Source organism: Pseudopipra pipra, chromosome 6, assembly GCF_036250125.1.
Source record: "Pseudopipra pipra isolate bDixPip1 chromosome 6, bDixPip1.hap1, whole genome shotgun sequence".
Classification (NCBI taxonomy): Eukaryota; Metazoa; Chordata; class Aves; order Passeriformes; family Pipridae; genus Pseudopipra; species Pseudopipra pipra.
The window spans coordinates 6,650,019-6,669,769 of NC_087554.1; the positions used below are offsets into that span (position 1 = coordinate 6,650,019).

Sequence of the window (19,751 nt, forward strand, 5' to 3'; positions counted from 1 at the left end):
CAAATAGGCATTTAATTTTATTCTTTCCATGGGGACTGATTTAATAAGATTAAACTGAATGTTCACTGAGCTGTCCTGTAGAAAAAAGTGAGTAAACTGTGTCCTTGGATGTGCACGTTCACTTCCATGAAGCTGTCCATGAAGTAGTAATTTCTGCAAATATACATTCATGTATATCCTAATATTAGGAGATTCTGTCCACATCTTACCCATAGTCATAGTACCTGAAGTGTATTTTGCAATTTTTCTGTATCCAAAGCTTTCACTTGGTCCTCTGAAAGGTACTTGGCAAATCTGCTACTTGGTGAGTGTGGGTCACTGTGGCAGCTCTGGCTTCTCACAGTCATGCAGGTTCACATCAGGTGAGACTTTTGGCCTGGTGACTTTGAGAGCCACATTATGCATTTTTGAGAGTTACAATTAAGAGAGCTAAACGACTATTTGGGATGGATTTTTTTTTTTTTTTTGCCTTTAATTAAGTTCTAATATTGAAGTTGAATTTTTCAAAGGTGAAACAATTCAGCCATTTCACAACTGAAAACTCTGGTTTAAATTTCAAGCTGTTTTTGCTTCTAGAGACAGTTATGTATATCTGTGGAAGTAGAGGCAGAATCCTGTAAACTACAGGACTTGAAAATCCAGGGGATTGACCTGAATTCTGGCAATGTTGGAAGAAGGGGCTGGTGGCGAAAGAGGAAGGTTGTGAACTGGAGGCCCAGTATTTTCCCATCTCAGCTATAAGCTTACTGTTTGCTTTTGGGAGAATACATATCTGGGCTTTCACTTTCTACATCTGTAACCTAGGAATACTCTTCACTGTAAAATAGTGGCTTGATTTGTGAACATTGTAAAGAGCTCTGAGCACTTTGGCTATTGCTGCCTCATTTGGTGAGCCGTGATTCCTGTTAGGTAGTTCCCATTATGAAAAAAAATTATATTTAACTCTGGTCATTTACAAGAAACATGGAAGCTTATGGTTCTCTAAATGTAGATGAGAGAAAGATCTTTGCTTGTGGATGTACTGCTTCAAACAGCTTTGTGTCTGCCCTGCAATGGGGCCACAAGCAAAGGTAGGGAACTCTGTCCTCCTAAAGTAGAGAATCTGCACCAGTGGTTCAGAATTGGATCTGGAATCTGGAACTTGCTTTTAGGCCCCAGATGGCCAAGCTGAAAGTCTGAGCTGGTGTTTCTATATGGTGTTTTTATTTATACTGTAGGCTTCAGTTTGTCAAGGTTATCCCATCCTATAGATGGGATGGATATACAGCATCCTGTAAACTTGGTTCCCTGAACCTGTCTGCCCAGTGTAAAGAGTCCTCAGCTGCAGCAGAGCCATGTTCTGGTGCCCCCTGTAAGTTATAAATCTGACTCTCCAGCTGAGAATTGCATGGATAGGATTGCAGGAATTGTTAGGCTATGAACAGATTCTTTGTGGTCTAGGGTAGCAATTTTCTCATCTGCACACTTGCACTTTCCTGGAGACTTATTTTGCAATAAAAGCTTCTGGAGCCAATTTCTAATCATATACAATATAGATATGGCTCTCAGTTACTTGGGAGGAATAAAAAAAAATACAGCATTGTCCTTCTGTGTATTAATCTTCGTAGTGGCAGACTGATGTGGATATGAGAGGAAAAGAATAATCTTGTGAAATGACTCACAAGTGCTAATCCATCTGGAAGGAATCATTTCCACAAGACTGTAAAGCTGTTTGTTGGAGATTTCCTTGTACCTTTCTCAGACATGTCAATGGCTTGCTGAGCTCCTCCTAGATTGCTACCAGGTTTCTTGCAGATACTGTAAGATTTGCCTTCAGTGGGTGACGTGCACAAACCTTCCATGCCTCAACAAATAACTCCTACAGCTAAAGTTTATGCTTGCAGGAGGATTGCACGGTAGGATAGAGTAAAGGTTCCCACCAGACTATGAAAGGAGATTTCTGAACAATTCTAGGATATTATGTGTTTGTGTGCCTGGCACCTTCCAGGTGAATACACAAGAACTACTTAGAAGGGTTTCAGTGCACTTTAAGCCACACACGCTGTTGGAGGCAGAGCTGCACAGTCCTGGAAGGAGCACTGAGACATCATGTCTCTCCAGACTGTTCTTCCCACTGGTACTTCTTGTCCTTGGGAAAGCATGGTTTGTTCTCTTGTTTGGCTAGAGCACAATTAATCTCTGCCGTGGACTGGCCTTGCTGCTGTCAGTGAACATGAGGCAGGGATTCTGCTGCACATCCCTCTCTCTGCACCTATTTAACATTGCAGGAATAAACAGAATTTGCATCACAAGGTCGTTGTCAGGGGAAAAGCAGAGAAGATTTAAGCACGTAGCTCCTGCTTTGGAAAATATCGTAATGATTCAGACTGCAAATCAGGTCAAGAGGACTGAACTTTGATTTCCAAGAATATCATTTAACTAGAAAACATCTCAAAGCTTTTTCCAGAGATGTTTAATTAACTTTGGTTTTGTATGTAATGCTAATACTTAAACACTTCATAAAATTTGTATTAAGCCCATAAGTTTTCATAGCGTTTTACCATTACTTCAGTTTTCTGAGAGAAATTTTATAAACAGCTGATTTTAGATTTGCTGGATTTTGCCTCTTACGTGAAATGTGTTGCAACATTCCTGTTATTTATTTTGTTAAATCTTTAAAGCAAACTGTAAAAATCTTTCTAACAGATCTTTTTTTTGTGGCTTTTTACTTAGACTATTAGGAATAGTCTGGAACAGAAATGTAAGATTAGGGACTTGTATGGAAATAACCATATGTATTTCAAAGTTTGAGAAAACATAGTTTAGACCAACTGTCTTCAGTTTAATTGTGCAATTCCTAGGTCAAAGTTAGTGTTAGTGGTTTTTAGGGAATAATGAATAAGCAAGAACTACAGAATTTGGTGCATTTACCAATAGTGAGTCTTGAACTTAAATAATGAGCCAAAATTTCTGAAACAATGGAAACAATGAACATAAATGATGACTGCAATGCAGAAGAAGAAAACAGACATTACTTTGAGGCACAGACATCAATTTATAGATATAATTATGTCTAATTTTTTTAAAATAAACATATATTCCCATTTGTCTTTGTATATGTAAATTGGCCCCAAATGCTTCAAGTACACAATGAAGTTTTGTTCACAACTTTAGAGATTGCTTTAAGGCTGGTTTAGAAATTTGGCTGTGTAGATTAGAGATTCCAACACGTTTTTCAAATCACAGGTGTTTTTAAGTTCTACTCCTGCTTAGAATTCCCACGGCTCAAGCAGTTTCCTTGTGGTTTCTAATTGGAAAACTCACAGAAATTCAGATTCTTTATCATAAAGACAAAGATACAATTTTTCTTAAAAATGAACATACAGGGCTTTGGAGTACTCCCATAAATGCAGCTACCTCTGTTTGTCTAATAACACATCAGCTTTATTATGGCTGTTCTTGAAAGTCTTACCTAGTTTTGAGAAACATGAGCAAACTGTAATTGTTGTTTATTTTCTTTATTTTTGTTTTAATTATTTGTGGTTTGGATTACAGTTTTGTGTACAAAACTGTACACAAAAGGGGCACATGTGGTTTTGCAGCCTCTTTTCTGATGTCATAGATGTTTCCTACTACCATAGCCGATAAAAAGGATTGTATAAATAATATATAAGATGCAAGTATTGAATCAGGATTTCCGGAATGTTTGTTTCCACGTCTTCACAAGTTGAGTCTTTTTCCTTGCCTGTTTTTCCTAAATCTCCTTCCCTGGCTCCTGGTTGTTGCAAGATAGGAAAAGCCATACCTTCCTGTGCAGAAGCTTTTCTTCTCTGCTTGATGAGAAACAGAGGGTGGAACACACAAATTTTCCACCTATCTACCTTTCCCTCACCAAGCATGATATGCAGTTGGAGTGATTTAGTGGTGTCAGAAGAAATAATCTTTCCATATAATAATCATAGGGCTAATATTGTTTCCTGTTCAGTTTTCCCAAGCAGCAATTACCTGTTAAATTCTTCCCGAATGTTTTCAGCGTCTGCATAAAAACCGTGTTGTCTTTGTTGAACATCTGGAAATCCCAAAAGCAAACAGATAATGCATCTCAAAGAATTCCATCCTTGTTTAGACTGCCTAGATGTTTATCACTGTCTTCCTTGACGCTTGTCTCATGGGAGGTGAAGCACCATTTGGAACTAATCTTACAGAAAGGCCTGGGAGACCCCCACCCTGCCTCCCGCTCCAAAAGGTCACAAAGGGCGAGACTGAACCTTGAGAGAAAACCAGGTGGAAGAGGCAGAAGCAGCAGGATGGTAACACAGCACCATACCCACCGTTATATATTCCATCAAGGAGCTGGAATGGCTCCTTAAGCTTGTTATTCAGACTGCCAGTGGAAGGTTATCCACTCTAATCCCACAGACCAAAGAAATATCTTGGTTATTTGACCACGCCCTTGGTGAAATGATGGAAATGTCTTTCAGTATGAAATTTTACATTACAACTGTAATGTGTTTTGATGGACTTCAACCATTCAGGCTGAAATGTTTTGAAGTCTTGTCCTTAGCTTGGGTTCTTCTGGAATGATTAAGGGGGAAACGTGATTTTGAAGTTTCTGTGACTGAAATTAGTTAGTTTTGCCAAAATCTGGTATTTTTCTTACTTTATTTTCGGAGAATCGTGTCCCCTTTAAGACTATGATGTTTCATAAAACATAATTGTGGGTTAATAAGATGCTTTCCAAAATATGTCCCATGAAAATTCACCCAGATCTGGCCATTTCTATCTCATGGAAATATTTTAAGATCTCATGGAAAGATTGCTCCTTATTCATGTAGTTGGCATGTTTTTTCATTCACAAGTTTTGCTGTGTGACAATGCCACAAACAAATGCAATCCTCCTATTAATTGCAGTCCTCCTATTTTTTTCTCATTTAATTGCAATATAAATGAGAGAAATTCAGAAACTAGGATTCTTTAACTTCTTCAACAAACTCTAGGCTGATTCAGCTCTGATTTCTTACGTTGTGATGGGGAAAAGCTCAGATTCATCTATCAAAGATAAGGTGTAATTGCCCTCTGAAAGAGCAACTGCAAGAATTGTCCCATTCTGTTCTAATCAAATTTTATTGAAGAAGCCTATTATGAAATGACAATTTTAAAAATCCCCGTTAAACATTAATTCTGAAACCCAGGGATCTAAAGAAAAGGTACAGAACGCTCACTGAATGGGAATGAACTGCTGAATCCCTGTTTTCAGGAAGACTGGAGGGAGGTCTTTGCCATGACTTAGTGTCTCTCTCTTATTTTCTGTTTATAAAATCTTAGTAAGGTTTTAAAACTTTTTAAATTGCAGTCTCTCTCTTTTAGTGATATTTAATTGTAGTCATTCTCTTTAATGCTGTTACAGCATTAGAAAAAAAGAAAAAAAATCCACCTTTGATTTTTGCATTTGACCTGCTACAATTTCAGCGCGTAGAGGAGTGGGAGCAGTGGCTTTTAATTTTTGGTGTGTACATGCCTGGAGTTTGTGAGCTGCTTCTTCAAGATTTTGGAAGGCATTAATAAAAATGAACTTGTCAGGAGGCATAGATATGTTAAGAGTTAGATGCCTGGAAGTTTTGAAAGTCAATTTATAGACCTCCCCAAGTCTTTGGACTATAGTGACTTAATCCTATCCTCAGTCACACAAACAGAGTGGGCAGGAGCAGAGTCTGGCATCTTGTTTAGATGGGCTCTCCTTTATCAGCTTCCTTTAGTTGTGCTCTCCAGTGCAAGATTGCTGGTTGTGGATGTCTCTGTGTTATCCAGGCTCTGAGAGGTGGCCTTCTGACTCTTGACAGACATCGTGATTTTTGTCACCATACATTGAAATGCACGTGCCCCTAAACCACATTTAAATTACTTATCAGTCAAACAGTCAAATGTGCTTCAGCTGGTGAATGAAGCTCCTGCATTGCTGCTTTCTGGCATTATTTGCTGGGGATCCCAGTTGTGCAGTGCATTGTGTGTGGATGGAATTGTCTCTTGTATTCCTTGGCTTTCTGATGTGCTGCTAGAAGTGGAAGTTGCAGTGTTTCTGTTTAAATTAGTTTTTCATAACTATTAATGCTGTCTTTTTTTAAATAACCAGTCTTTGGCTGTGTGATGAGTAATGTGTGTCTTGGACAGAGCACTACGAAGAACAAAGCCATGAAAAAAATTCTTAACTTTTAAAACTGTATTGGTTTTAAATTAAGCTTATTCTCCATCTATGCTTACTCTTAAGAACTAATGCCATGTGGGACAATGTATTCTACTTTGACACTTATTTCCATGGCTAAAGCATTCACTTAGTTCTGTATTTATTTGAACATTGTGGTCTGTATGTTTACGTAGAGCCTTGATCATGTTAATTATTTTTATTGGCATATCACAAATCTGCTAGGGATTCCAAAGTATCCACAAGTGCTTTCTTAGAATCTAGGAAGTTGCTAATGAGTGATTTTTGGCTTTTGATGATCTCTGCAGTGTTTACATAGGGTAAAAATCTGGTCAACACATGATCTTTAAACTTGAAATCCAATCTGTTCTTGCATTAAAATTACATATTTCTACAGGACTTAATATGCCTATGTAAAGACTGTATTTCACCAAAGGACAATGTTTTGCCACTTGTTAAGTTAATTGCTTAAGGGTGCTTTCTTTGTTATAAGTGCAATGTTATTTTTCATTGGTCTAGAAATTTGTCATGACAAAGTTGTTCCTAGTTCCACGTCTGTTGAAAAGTTTGGCAATTGTTATTGCTGTCTCCTAAGTCTTCAAAACTTCCATATTGAGTTTTCACATTTTTTAGTTTTCCTGGGTTTAACTTTAATTTTTCAGCTTTAGTAGGGATGAAGGATTTATATTTCTTTTCTTAGCTTTTTTTTTCTTTTTCTAGTGGGAAATGCTTTTAAATTCTATGTATGTATTTCCAAATTCAGAGTTCCTTCTATCTATTTTGCCTATGCATTTAGCACATTCTTTTCACTGTTGGTCCAGTTGTTATATTTGAAAAGTATTCCATACTAAATGGGGTAGGGAGAAAACAAAACTAGGCCCACCTTGTAGATATTAGTTTCATTAATTTAATGTTTAGTTCATACTTCATGGTGCTTTCCAAAACCTGGATTTTGGAACTGCAAAGTAGTCTCAGGTAAACTTAATTTTCCCTTGCTGAAACAAGTGTCTAAACACCCCTTTTGTGATTTATAAATGGGATCTGAAGTATTTTATGTTTGAGTTCCTGAAGAATTAAGAACAGCAACTGAATAAAGGATGATCTAGTGGTATTGTCACTCTGTAGTGAGGGGAATTGTAACAGCTCAATAAGAGTAAGTTCTTGTAGCAATGAGCCCCAGTTCACTTATGTTTAACAAATTAATAAAAGACAGAGCAAAATAACTTTTACAGAGAAGATTGTGGCAGAGCTGCTCTTTTGCATTCCCTATCCTAAAGAGCTAATTTAGATTTTTATAAGGGAAGGAGGGCTTTTCCAAGAATACCTGAGCAAAATGAGGGAAGAATTGCAAAAGAAAAAGGAGTTGCTAGTGGCCATAGAGCGAAGTTAAAGGCAAAATTGTAAAAAGTTCCAAACCAGGTACATGTTCTATCTAGCTGATATAATCACATTTCAGTTGGAAATGTGTAACACTAAATAGCCAAACAAGAGACACCCCTGCAGTCAGCTACTGCATAGCATAATTCCCTCCCCATCTTGGTAAATGTAGGTCATCAGGAGACACAGGCAAATTTTTCCTGTGAGTACCTAGCTGACTGTAACCCTTTTTCACAGCAGATGAAATTGCTTTTTCTTTTTATTCAAGCATAAGTGACAGTTCAAAAAGTTGTGAAATCATCTATTCACAGGGGGAAATATGACTAGGAATCTTCAAAATCTGGCTCAAGTCTTAAGTCTTCTATAAATAAACGGGGTTTTTTTCAAAATGTGTTCGTGAACCCTTGTTTTGAAAAAAGCAGTACGAAAATACATTTTTCCGTGCGATTTCAGAGCATCAGTGTAAGAGAGTCCCTTTTGGGTTCAGAAGTGAACCTGACAGCATTTTTCCAGGATTGCATCATATGTTTCACTCACACTTTCACATCCTGCATTAAACCACATGCATGCACGTCAACAAGACAAGATTGTAAAAGGAGTGTGACTGGGGAATTGTTTTCATGATATTTGATAGGAGTAATTGCAGCCACTGCTGTTTCAAAGCAACTGCGGTTATACTATACTATGTCAACAAAAGTCAGTTCTGCCATATGGAAACCTAATTACTTCAGAATGATCTGTTAGAAAGCACTTTTGAAATAGTCAGGCCATTTATACAAATCAGTAAAAAGTATTCGTGCACGAAACCTTTCTTAAATAAGAGCTTTCATTTGAACGTTACAGCGGCAGTTTTGGAAATATTAAAAAAGAAAAGTGGACTTCTATTTAAAAGGTGGTAGGAAAATTCATTGGGTGATAAGAAAATATGAGTATTTCCCTATGATTTGTATGATAAACCTGGTGGTGCTATTATTGAACAGAAAAGAGAGTAGGGTTTTTTTGTGCTGTTCTCTTCAGCAAGACCCTAATATTGTGGGAAATGGGACCAAATTTAGAGTGCTGCATTTTAGTGAGATCATGTGATGCCATGGATATTTATGTGTGTAGTATTTGCTCCAGAAAAATTACTTAAAGCTTTTTTTTTTTTTTTTGTCCTTCAGTAGTGTAGGGGGTTTTCCCTTCTGTGTCCCAGGGTATGTCTTGTTTTTACATTTGGGTGTTTGTCACTTCTGAGATGTTTAGAACATCTGTTAATCAAATATTTTTCCTGTCACTATAAAATTAGAGAACATCACAAATCTGCTTAGTTAACTGTGGTGTTCTGTACCAAAAATGTACTTCTAAAAGACACTGTAATCCTTAAAATTGTAAAAGAAATGTTACAAGTTCCATGAATGTCTAAACTTCATGTCTAAACTCAGTGAAGCTGAGTTAACCAGCTGTGTTTAAAGGTCTATCTTAGTTGTCAAGGTATAGAAACATAATTTGTGGATAGTCTGTTAGGTGCCTGAAATTTCAGATGATTTCTGGCACATAAACCATCTGTTCTGAATTGGTCTTCTTGAAAGAAATTCTATATTCAGTCACTGCGATATACCTAAATCAGAAGATATAAAATATTTAGAACCAGATGGATTAATGTGTAATTAGGACTGGGGAGCAGCAGTAACCCAGAGGGAAAACAGGGGTTTCTGCGTTCCTGCCAGGCATTGCAAGGCCTTCCCAATGGCTCCTCAAAAGAAAGGCAGTGCAGGTTCTCCTGGCTACCTCCTCACTTCTAGCTGCCTGTGTACTGCTGAAGGAGTCTGGGCCAAGGAGCAGCTCCTGATCTCCTGGACCAGTGCTGTGGGTTTCTTTGTGCCCAGTGGGCCCAGGGCCAAGGAGAGCAGATGGGTTGTGCCCATCCCGAGTCCAAGTCTGCTCTGATTGCCAGATGGCAGCCACAGGTCTTGTAGCACAGTAATTTTTGGTTGTTGTTGCTTGGCTTGGGTTGGGGGCTTTTTTTGTTGTTGTTGTTCAGATATTCTGAAATAATATAAGTGGTTTATCACAGACTTCCAGAACAGTGTTTAATACCCTTAGCAGGACATGAAAGAATATAGGCTGTTTATCAGGAGTTGTGGCAGTTTAAAGGCATAGAATCATCTGGAGTTGGAGAAGTGAGTGGAAGCAAACGAACCCAGTATGATTCACCTGTAATCCCCTTCTGAGCTGATCTTGGCATTAGAAACAGCTTTTTTCTCAGAGAAGACTTGCTAGTTTTCTGCAAAGGCAAGGCTGAGAGCAAAGTAACACATAGACACTGGAAAATCCAGAGATGAGAACTGAAGGGGGAACTGGGAGGTGACATGATCTGACACTGCAGGTCTGCTCTCACATGTAAAGTAAACGTAGCCTTATTTCCTTTCCAAGCTCTCTGAAATACCTTATGCACAGGTCTGCAAGTGCCAGGAATACTGGAGCTGGCTTCTTGTAATCTTCTTCCTGTCGCAGTGCTGTTAATCCAGGATTTGTGCTTTAAATTGGACATAATCAATCAAAAATTCCAAAGAGTATAGTTGTGCCAGATATAATTTGTTTGATCCCCTTGACCTATTTACTCAGTTGGTTCAACATCCACTTCAGATAATCTGGTCCAAGCAGGGACGATATCAGAAAAGAAGTTCATTCTGTTTGATTTGTTATGTTGTTAAACCAATTTAGAGCTGCTGGTCATTTGATTCTGTGAGAATATAGTCAAGTGTGTTGTAGGTACAGTGGATGTTTTATGTAACTAGATTAAGATACGGTGCTGTGAAATGGCACCTCTTTGAATCTACTGACAATTTGGGGTTAATTATAAACCAGCTGTGTATTTCTGAAGGAACTGATTCCACTGAAACACTAAAATCCACACAATAGTTGCTGTCAGGACTGCACCATTGCCAGTGAGTGCTGCCACTGCCTGTACTGGGGTCACCCTTGGCTCCTGGTTTATTTTCCCTCATGGCACAGCCCAACTCCTGCTGCTCTGCCCCCCTTTCCCATCTTGCTTTGTGCCAGTCAAACATCCCTGCCCTCAGTGCCTGTTCATCTTCTGGACTAGAGGACGTAAGGTCAGCTTAGACCTCTCCAAAATTATCTTGAAGAAGGAACTTCTTGAAGGTTTCTTAAATGTTTTGTGTAAGATTTAGTAGAAAATCATCAAACAGAAGTCTTGTTTTGACAGCTTTCCTCTGAATGCAGGCTGGACTAGTTGACCTTCCTCCAACAGGCTGCCAGAGACTTTTATGTGACTCCTTTTAAAAGAAGTGGGTGCTCTTTTAAGGGTATTAGACTTGTCCAATTAAAATCTCCTGGGAAAGGATATAGGGGCAGACAGAGACAGACAAATGCTACATTACTTCTTCATAAAGACTGAGTCAACAAGATGAAATTCAACGTGTGAAGCAGTCTGTAGAGTATAATAAGAATTTGCCTCAGGATACAGATATTCATTGTTTCTTTGAAGAAATTAGTGTGATGTGAAAAGGGTGCTAGTCTAGAAATGTGCCTAGTGCTAACAGCTTTTTATTAGGGTTTTTTTTTTTTTTTGAAAAGAAAATCTCTGTTCTGTGAGGAACTGAGCATTTCTCCCCCCCCCCTTTTTTTTTCATTCCCCCAGAAGAACAGAAAGGGGGTAAAAATAACATTTAAAAACTTCATTGTGCTCTGATCTGTAAGGTTTTTCCATATCTAGAGCCCCTTGAAAGAATTCAGGTTTCATAGTTTTTTATTTTTTCTGGATTAGCAAATAACTGTTTTTACTTCCCTGCTTTCTTCCTCCTTCCCCTCCCTTGTTCCAGGATGGTCTAGGAGGCAATATGGTGTCTGTGACACAAGGTTTACTTGGATTTTTCTTTAAAATATCATTTAAAACTGGTCAGTGTTTTATAATACCTTATAGAAAAGTATTTATATCTCCTTGCAAATATTTTGAACCGTAGGCATAATTTTTGACATGCAAGGAAGTGTAAATAATATAATTGGAGTAAGAATCATGGGGGAATGACAGTTAGATGGTGATTTGAGGAAGAGTTTTAAATAAATAGATCTGTAAGACATGTTTATATATCTGAGACAATTTGTAAGTTCCCATTGACGTATGAATAAAATAAGTAGAATGGTGTTTATCCCTGCAGTTGTTTTATTTGCAGTTTATTTGGTTGGTTGGGTAAATAGTGGTGAGTAGCTCTGTTCATGTAGAGGTACTCTGCCATTACATCGTTGCTGTGTCTAATATAATATATAAATTCCTTCTAAGCTGTCTTTAAATACTGACATTATTATGCTACTAAAAGCTATTTAAAGAGAAGCCTACTCCTGTGTCTTTTTTTTGTTTTCCCCTCTCCACATTTCTGATAATTTTTTTTTTTTTTGGACTGTTAAGGACAGAAATTTGGAAGCAGACCTAGGAACAAGCATTTTGCCATGAATTACAGTTACTTTTTATTTGATGGAAAGAAATGTTAAGTGAGAACTAAGTGCTACAATCTTATTTGTATATGTCTCAATAAAGGTACCATTTTGAGCAAAATGATTGCTGTGGTAATTACTCTGGTTCAGATATTGATGCTGTATCAGTTGCATCCTCTCTGATATCAGAATCATGCAAATGGAACTACTCTGGTGCAGTGAGAGCCTATGTTAGATAGACCTTGACCTTGGAGCTGCTAAATTTACATTTCTGTGTTGTGCACAGGGGGCTTGTGTGTGTTGTTAGGATGGAGACAGACTTATTTATTTGCTCTAATTCCCTCCTAACTCAGAAGTGAAACTACTTCACCCTTAATTGTGCAAAAGTTCAGTTTAAAGTCTGTCTTTATAAATTTTTTAATTTTTTTTTTTTAATTCATTGAACTGGACCAAACAGTAAATCCCAAGACTGTAGTTGCTAATATTCCTAAGAAGTAACTCATGTTGGTTCAGCTCTCAACTTCACATTGCGAGGACTATAATGATGCTTTTTGGAAAGATCTTGTGGTTGAGAACTTGGTGCTGTTAAATTCCCTTCTCACACGGCTTTGCTTGGAATTCTTTAATGGCCAGGGCAATACAGTGGTGAGAGTCCCCCATCTATGCAAAAACTGCATGTTGATTTCGTAATACTTAAGTTTTATGCCAGCATGTACAATTTATCTAAATAGAGAATTTTCTGTTTTTCAGACTTTACCAGTTCGGAAGATTCCATGCAAAGCCAATGCTCCTTCAGGGTCTTTTTTTGCACGGGACAACACAGCAAATTTCTTATCCTGGTGCAGAGATGTAGGCGTGGATGATACCTGCCTGTTTGAGTCAGAAGGTTTGGGTATGTATTTCTTTAGGTAGTAGTAAGTTAAAATAACTTTTTTTATATTTTACCTTGAAAGACAGAGTGGCTCTTAATAGATCTTGATTCCAAATCTGACCTCTGTCTGTGTTAATTCTGCCTCTTATCTGTGGAATGAACAAATAAAGTGCACATCACATAAAATTCATTTAAGTCTATTTTAAGAGGAACTTAAATGAGAGAAGAATCTTACTATGATTTCTTGCATGCAGGTAATTTTTCACTCTACACATACTTTTTTTTTTCAAGCATGAAGGCTGCTTCGTAGTTCAATGTATAAGGTGGTGTTTTCCTGCTTTGGGAGAGGAGGATACAAGTGCATGCTCAGTTCTGGCTGCAGAAATTTGGCTATTTGTGCAGATTTAACGAGTTGCACAGGAAGCAAGAAGATACAAAATTTTTCTTTCCTGTGCTGCCCGTTTTTTCCAGCTGGTTCCCTTGTGCAGCTCTGGAGAAAACTTATCCAACACTCGTGCTTCAGGGTGTTCCATCAGGAGAATCGGACTGCTTAGGAAATCACTGTTCTAATACTGCATATTCTTCATCGGTTTAACTCTTCTCTCTTCAAAGGAAAACTTAGGAATCTTGCCTCAAGAGTTTTTCAGCCAAATCTCATGAAATGAAGGGAGTCAAATGTTTGTAGTTTGAACTCAGATAAAAGTGTAAAGCAGTTGTGGTGACAGACAGATTGGTTTCTGTGGAAGACAAATGAACACACTGTACTGAAATGTACTGAATCAAGAAGTTTCTTTGTTCTGTTGCTCAAAAAGTCTGCCCTGTTGAAGGTCTTATATGTGTTGCAACTGATCTATTCCCATTCTTTTACGCTCTTGCTCTACTTTTATAGTCTATTAAATATTTCTGAGGCAATCTTTTTTTCCTTTTGTCTGTTCTTCTATCCTGTGAGGTTTTTTAATGACATTATTTTTTTAAGCCTGGGAGAAAATGGTTGGCATAGAAGTGAGTGGTATCACAAAGGTGACAAATAGTAAGGAGGATATATGTATTGACTTTGTTTTGTTATTTGATTCCTCAAGATGAACTTTTTATTTGATATGGTAAAATCATGTGGAAGACGAAAAATAATTGTAGTTTCCATGATTTGAAGTGGTGGAGAAGTTGGTTTTTGTCTAGTATGAAGAAACTTGTAAACACCAGGAGGAGACACAGACCTCCAATGCCTGAGGCAGGCAGAAGAACCTGTGGTTAATGGAATACTAAATGTATTTAGAGTTTGTACTGCTATGGTAAGCCCAGCAATTTGCCATTGTTCAAATAATAAGTCAATTGAGAGCACATTTAAAAGAATTTTCTTGTGCACTGTTAAGAAGCTAGATCTTGTTTAGAGATGGAATTGGCATAGCTGGAATATTAATGTTAATTTTTCCACGTACACAGCGAATGCCTTGCCTGCCACAGCACAACACAGTGCAAATACACCTGGAAAGCTGATGTTCAAGAGGACTTCCTCTCCCAGAAAACTGAAGTGAAATGTGCCTGAACACATAGTGCTCAACCTGTGCTCTGTTTGATTAGTGACTGATTTTCTTCATTGATTGAAAACTAACATCCGTTTTCCTTCTCTTCTTATAGAATGCACTAGCAGAAAAGATTTATGGTGTGGGAAATAGGATTAGGACTTGATAATATTTTGACCCATTTTTATGGACTTCAGAAGGAGATGGTGACCACACCATTTTAGAAAATAAAGAAGATAGATAAAACCAGTAGCTGCTGTTCTCCCTCAGTTTGAGCTCTAACTCAGAGTTTGAATTTCATTTGAGGTTTTTCTAATGCATTAGGAAGAATGATAAATCATAACAGTTGCCAGTCTAAAGCTTCTGTGTTCCTCTCTCTCCCACAAATCCCTTCACCACTGCATAGGAAATAAAAATTCAGCAAAGGTAAGTGATATCAAGGGTTCTTTTCAAAGCAGTGAGAAACGTGGGAATGACACCAAAGTGTTTGCACTGCCTCATTGAATTCTGCATTTTTGATAATAAAAAATTGTGGCAAAATTATGGTTACAGAGGTAAATTTTTCGTGTTTTCTTCTGTTTTTCCCTGTAGCTATTAAACTGTAAATTGATGTGTAAATTGCTAGTGATAAAGCAGCTGTTTTCTGCCTACATTGGAGAGCCTTACTTATTGTCAATGTTATCAACTGAGTAGATTTTTATCCTCGTTTCTTACTCTATTCTCTCTGTCTTAAGGTATGTAAATACTGTATTATTTAATTAGATGCACATAGTGATATTTTCTTCATGCCACTTTATAATATAAAACATTCCTGGAGTCTTTTTCTGGCAAATAGGTATTCTAACAGTGTAAGAGCGATTTTGAAGATTTAGTGCACTGAAATATTTGAATGATGGATTTGTGACACTACTGATTAAAAAAAAGAGAAGTGCCAAGTTTATTAGAGATCAGCAAAATGGGATCTATATTGGCTAAGAAATTATTAATTAAAAATATGTTCTCATCAAGATGAGTTCTGAGGTGTTTGAAATCGTGCAAGTATAACTGCACACATATGCATCCAACACTCCCATCCTTTTAGCCCTGAGATTGAAGTGACAAGGAGGTGACAAGTGACAAGTTCCTCACTGGAATGGAACTGTGTCAAACAGCCACTGCAGCAGATAGGAGCAGTGTATGCCTGACAAATGTGCACATGAGTGATGTTGGTGGGAATCTCAAGTATTCCTAGAGGCTTTCTTCTGCAAAGGGTTGGTGTTCTAGGGCTGCTCCAGACAAGCAGGTGAGGAGACCTACTCATGTCACTTCACTTGCAGACTTAATTTAGTAACTCAGGCACTTATTTCAAATTAAGCAATGGGTTCAAATGCTTTGTTGGGTTTGGGCTATTCAGCTGAGCTAAACAAGAAAACAGGATTGAAGTCTTTCTTCAAAATAAATAGAAGGAAAAATAAATAGAATGAAAAATAGGTGCTTGCTATGCTGGTAGATATGATTAGGTCTTCTAATCAGTACTTACTTTAAAGATCATTGAAAGAGAACATTACTGAGCTCAAAAGTTTGAAGACAATGCACTTGCACTACTAACTTGTTAGTAGTCTATAACATATGCATTTTTTCTTGCTGAATGTTATCATGCTTTAACATAGGTTAAAGTGCAAACAAATTGGAAATACAGTTTTCTGTTAAGGCATAGCAGGAAAGTCTCTGAGTTAATGCCTTTGCAAAGAAAAGGTGGGTGCTGTGTACCTGTTGTATGAGCTGCAAAAAAGACATAAGCATCTGTAAAAATCACAGCAACAGGGCATGAAGGGATAATCCTGAATCCTGCAAAATAGAGGGAGTCTCTGCATGCTCCCTGTACTCACTGACCAATTTAGCATGCTTATCATATGTTTTTTTATTTTTATAGTTAGTGTATTTAAATAAGAAGGAATTAGCTTTGTTAATACCAAAAACTATGATCCAAAGTCCAAACTTTGATCACTAGGCAACTCTTGAGATACGGTGTCATTGAATGGGGTTCTTAATGTAATAGAGGTCAAAATTTATCCCATATGTAGGACTCTGAACAGGATGCACTAACTCTTTGTAATACTGCTGGTAACTTCTCTGTTCCCATTGTAAGTATACTTTGTAAGTTCCCTTGTATAGGTTTTAGGGCAGCAGACCCACACAGGTATGGTAATTTTATTTATGAAAGCATTCTAGGTGGAGATATTTGTAATGGTTGTGCTCAAGCCTGAAGAGTGTAATGCTCGAAGAAAACTGCTTGGACACATAGTAAGAATGGTAAGATTTTCTATGATTGCTTTAGTTAAGTGAACTCAAAGCATAAGTTCTGAACTCTTTGTGGTAATGGAGTGTTGTTGGATGATTATAGGAGTTGGAACCAGTGGCTATTCTGCATCTCTTCCATGATAAAGTCTACCCGGCAAGAAAAGGGTTTGCCACCAAGTGTGCCAGCATGCTGATGTGTGTCATTTGTTTGGGGAGTTGTTGGATGCTGTTGGTGTGTTAATGTTTTGTGCTCGTATATTCTGTAACTATGAGTGTGTACACACAATACGTGACATGGACTTCTTTTGATGCAACTAGAATTTAATGGGCAGGTTCCCTAAACAAAAGCTTCTAGTGTTTTAGTGGAAATAATAGACATAAACGCCTCTGATCTCTCTTCTAATGTTGCTGGTTTAAAGGTTATTTTTTAAAATAATTACTACTCTAGTTTATCTGATTTCCTACAAAATGGCATTGTTTTGACTGTTCTTCTACACTGACACATTTAGATATTGTAACAGCATGTAAAAATTCACATGAAGTTGCATCAGAATAAGGTTTTGTCCCATCTTTCACAACACTTTACTAAACCACTCATAATATTATTGAATATGTCTCATTTTGAGGACTATAGAAGCATCCTGGACACTGTCCTATTACCATTGGATTTACATCTTAAATTACTCAAGTCCAGTACATTATTAGTGTTTAGATGATCTCTGTATTCCTTCTAGATGAATTCCTTACTATCTTTAGATCTCCTGTGTTTGACACCTTAATTGGTTTTAGACTTCCATAAGTGATTGTGCTGAAAGTGTGTCATAGCATAACTCTGATTCAGAAGCAAGGATATGTTTGGGGTAGGTTGGACAGAGCAAAGTTAAAAAAACCCAACCAAACAAAGAAGACTGCTGTAGGATCAGAATAAAAAGTTTTAAAGGAGAAGGTGAGAGACAATAGAAAGAAGATCAAAGGACCAATCTTTTGGAAAACTTTCCCTAAGCTTGGGTGAATTCTGATGGCAATCAGAAGCCTATAATAATAAATACTAAGCCACTCTGGAAAACTCTTTGCTTCTAGGGAGCTAAAGAATGCTTTAGAAACGGAAATAATATTCAGTTTTTTTGATTCAGCTATGCCTGATATCTTAAAAAAAAGAAAAGGTAGTTTATGAGGGAAGACTGACTTCACTAAAACTGGTTTACGAAAATGGTGGGAGCCAAGATTTGAAACTTGGCAGAGAGGTGTGAGAAGTTTGTTCCTGTATCGTGGCTGGGCATTCTACTATTTTAAAACAAACACAAGCTCACAAACAAAACCAAAGACACGAACATTTGTTATTGTGAAATCTTGCTTTAAACATGCTCAGAAAATACATGAACTCCATGTGCAGCGAGTGTTCTGCCGCCCCACAGTCCCAGGTTGTGGTGGTGCTGAAAGCAGAGACTGCTCCTCCTCTGCTCTCTCTGCTTCTCCTGGTAGCATCCAGGCACTTGGGAAGGGAGCCCTGTGGAAGGGGGCGGTGAAGGATGCAGAGATGTGGTGAACAGCAGGTAGTAGAAATGGAAGTACATGGAAGGAACACACAGGGTGAGTGAACAGAAGAGGAAAGCCTGTAAAAGGGGAACAGGGCAGCAACAAGATGGAGGTAGCGTGAAGAAAAGTTATTGCCAGAGAGGAGCAGGGATGAAAGCTTGCTAGGAGCTTCAAAGGAGTTACTGTTAAAAAAGAGTGGCTGGAGGTAGCTTGAAAAGATGCAGGCAATGAGGACAGCAGGTAAGAAGCATTTGAAGAGATGAGATGGAAAGCAAAAGGGTCTGTAACTGCCAGGACACCTAAAATAAGCTGGACTTGCATGCACTATTTTTAAACCTTCCCATGGCATTCTTGTCAAGTAAGTGTCATCAGTGAGATTCTCAAGCAAGATGGATATTTCTTTTCATCTTATGCATGCATAGTGCATGAGTCTCTCGTATTTACAAATTGCTACTTGCTTATAATCACCCACTGGGACAATTCACCTTGTTAATATTTGATAGGGGAGGACTGAACAATGATTCTCCAGGAATTTTGTTTTCTTCCCTACATGAAAGCTTGAAAAATTATAGGAAAATGCGTATAAAAATTGTATTTGTGATGCAAAGTGCAATATGGTTTGCTTGTTATGATACATCTATCAACTTCCCGTGTCATCCAGGGGGTAGAGCAGTACACAAAACAACATTAATTTGTCTCTGAAGTCCCCAAATGCATATGCTGTATAGTCCTCAGGAATGCTAACATTTTCTTGTCAGAAGCACTGTGTCACCGTCTTCTTATCAGATGAGCAGATGTTTGTTTTTGTGGTTGGTGATGGCCTGCACAGCTCTTCATCTTCTAACAACGGTTTCACCTCGTCACGTTGTTCAGTGTGAAATGCATGAAATGTGTCTAGATTGTGTTGAGTCAGATTTGCTGAAGGACTTGAATTTTGTTTGGGTAGAGCATTGACGGAAAAATGTTTTACCTGTTTTAATCAAATTCTCTTCTGGTTGTATTTATGGATCTTTTTACAAAGAACAGTCATTGAACCTCTCTTTTTCTCCTCCATTCCAGAGTTAATCAGATGTGCATATGTATGAATTACAATTGAGTTTCTTTGACTATTCCAAACCCAGTTTCCACCATTTATATTTCGGGGAATGCCTTGTTTCTTAAAATTGAGTTTTATTTTGGGGCAGTCTCAACTGGTTTAAAACCAAAGCAGCAGAATACATTTCTAGGGCCACAAATGTAGCACTTTAAAAATACTGATTACTGGTAAAGGTAAATGTTTAATGGAATTACTGTGTTGTGGCAAGGAAGAATATTGAGAATAGCCAAATGTCCAAGATTACATTATTTACATTTTTAGTAACAGATGACTGAAGGATAAAAATATTTTTTCTAGTGCAATACAATTCCAGTTTTCATGCTCTGAACTTTCACTTCTAGAATATATTTGTATGAGATCAGAGAGGAAGAATGCATACACCTGAAAGGGCTACACAGACACTAGGAAAAGATATTGGGATGAGCATTCAACTCACACCACTTATCATACATTTATTCA

General features: G+C 37.7%; 1 protein-coding gene across 5 annotated transcripts in view; it reads left to right on the forward strand.

The window, feature by feature from the left end:
• The window catches only part of GAS2 (growth arrest specific 2), an 84,328-nt gene that overhangs the window by 22,001 nt on the left and 42,576 nt on the right, over positions 1-19,751 (forward strand). For all 5 annotated transcript variants that reach the window (XM_064657192.1, XM_064657191.1, XM_064657195.1 and 2 more), the window contains exon 4: positions 12,740-12,881. In XM_064657192.1, the coding sequence (XP_064513262.1) occupies positions 12,740-12,881 (142 nt within the window). The remainder of the gene's footprint in view (positions 1-12,739; positions 12,882-19,751) is intronic.